At 36.8% G+C, this 1078-nt stretch overlaps 1 protein-coding gene across 1 annotated transcript in view; it reads right to left on the reverse strand.

Annotated features, from left to right (window-relative positions):
- LOC111083832 overlaps positions 1-1078 on the reverse strand; it is a 10468-nt gene that overhangs the window by 2477 nt on the left and 6913 nt on the right. Inside the window, exon 4 of the mRNA XM_022380528.1 lies at positions 615-791. Within this exon, the coding sequence (XP_022236236.1) occupies positions 615-791 (177 nt within the window). The remainder of the gene's footprint in view (positions 1-614; positions 792-1078) is intronic.

Consider the following 1078-nt stretch of genomic DNA (forward strand, 5'->3'; position numbering starts at 1 on the left):
ATTAACGCTCCTGCAGTATTGGATCCGTGCGTCGTTTCGAAATTATAAAAGTTGCACTTAAATTTCCTATTCATTAACGCTCCTGCAGTATTGGATCCGTGCGTCGTTTCGAAATTATAAAAGTTGCACTTAAATTTCCTATTCATTAACGCTCCTGCAGTATTGGATCCGTGCGTCGTTTCGATATTATAAAAGCTACACTTAAATTTCCTATTCATTAACGCCCCTGCAGTATTGGATCCGTACGTCGTTTCGAAATTATAAAAGCTACACTTAAATTTCCTATTCATTAACGTTTCTGCAGTATTGACGCTTTACGTAGTCGTATTATAACATCATGGATTGGATAACATATTGGAAAATGTTTCACAGTGTCATAAGAAGGGTAACGAATACGATCTAAGAATGAACTCACGTGTCAAATAAACTGTTGTTCACGTAATTAACTTATTAGAAAGGAGTCACACCTTGTACATAACAATTTCAAATCCCACACAATATATCCATCAAATCGGTTTTAAAGGGTACTAACTGTAGAATGTAAAGTTTTTTAGAAAGGCCAGGTTTCTGTTTTGCTTTTATTTATCCGACATTTTTAAGGAGACAGTACTAACCTTTTGATCGTTTTCAATGCTGTCCATTAATGGTGTTTCCAGAGAATAGACACACGACCCTCTCTCAGTCTCTAGACTTTGAAGGTTGTGGTTTCTTTTAATTATATTACTTCCTCTTAACATGTCTGGTACAGTTGCGGAAATAGACGACTCATAGCACGAGGTCTCTTTCTGCGTCTGCGTATAAAACACGTTGTTGAATGCCAAAATGTCTAACAGTTGTAGTAAACTTCACGTGAACTTCAAATGTTGAGTACATTTACTGCAACAACAAGTTACAAATTTTTGTTTGTTGTTAAGCACAAAGCTACATAATGGGCTATCTGAACTACGCTGTGGCCAGGACGAGTATCGAAACCCAAGTTTTAGCGTTATAAGGCGCTCATACTTACCATTTGAGACACCGGGGGACGACATAAAGTAGAATAAAAGAAACTAGTTACTAAAATAACCTTTCAGCTGTC

This window comes from Limulus polyphemus, unplaced genomic scaffold, assembly GCF_000517525.1.
Source record: "Limulus polyphemus unplaced genomic scaffold, Limulus_polyphemus-2.1.2 Scaffold11456, whole genome shotgun sequence".
Taxonomy (NCBI): Eukaryota; Metazoa; Arthropoda; class Merostomata; order Xiphosura; family Limulidae; genus Limulus; species Limulus polyphemus.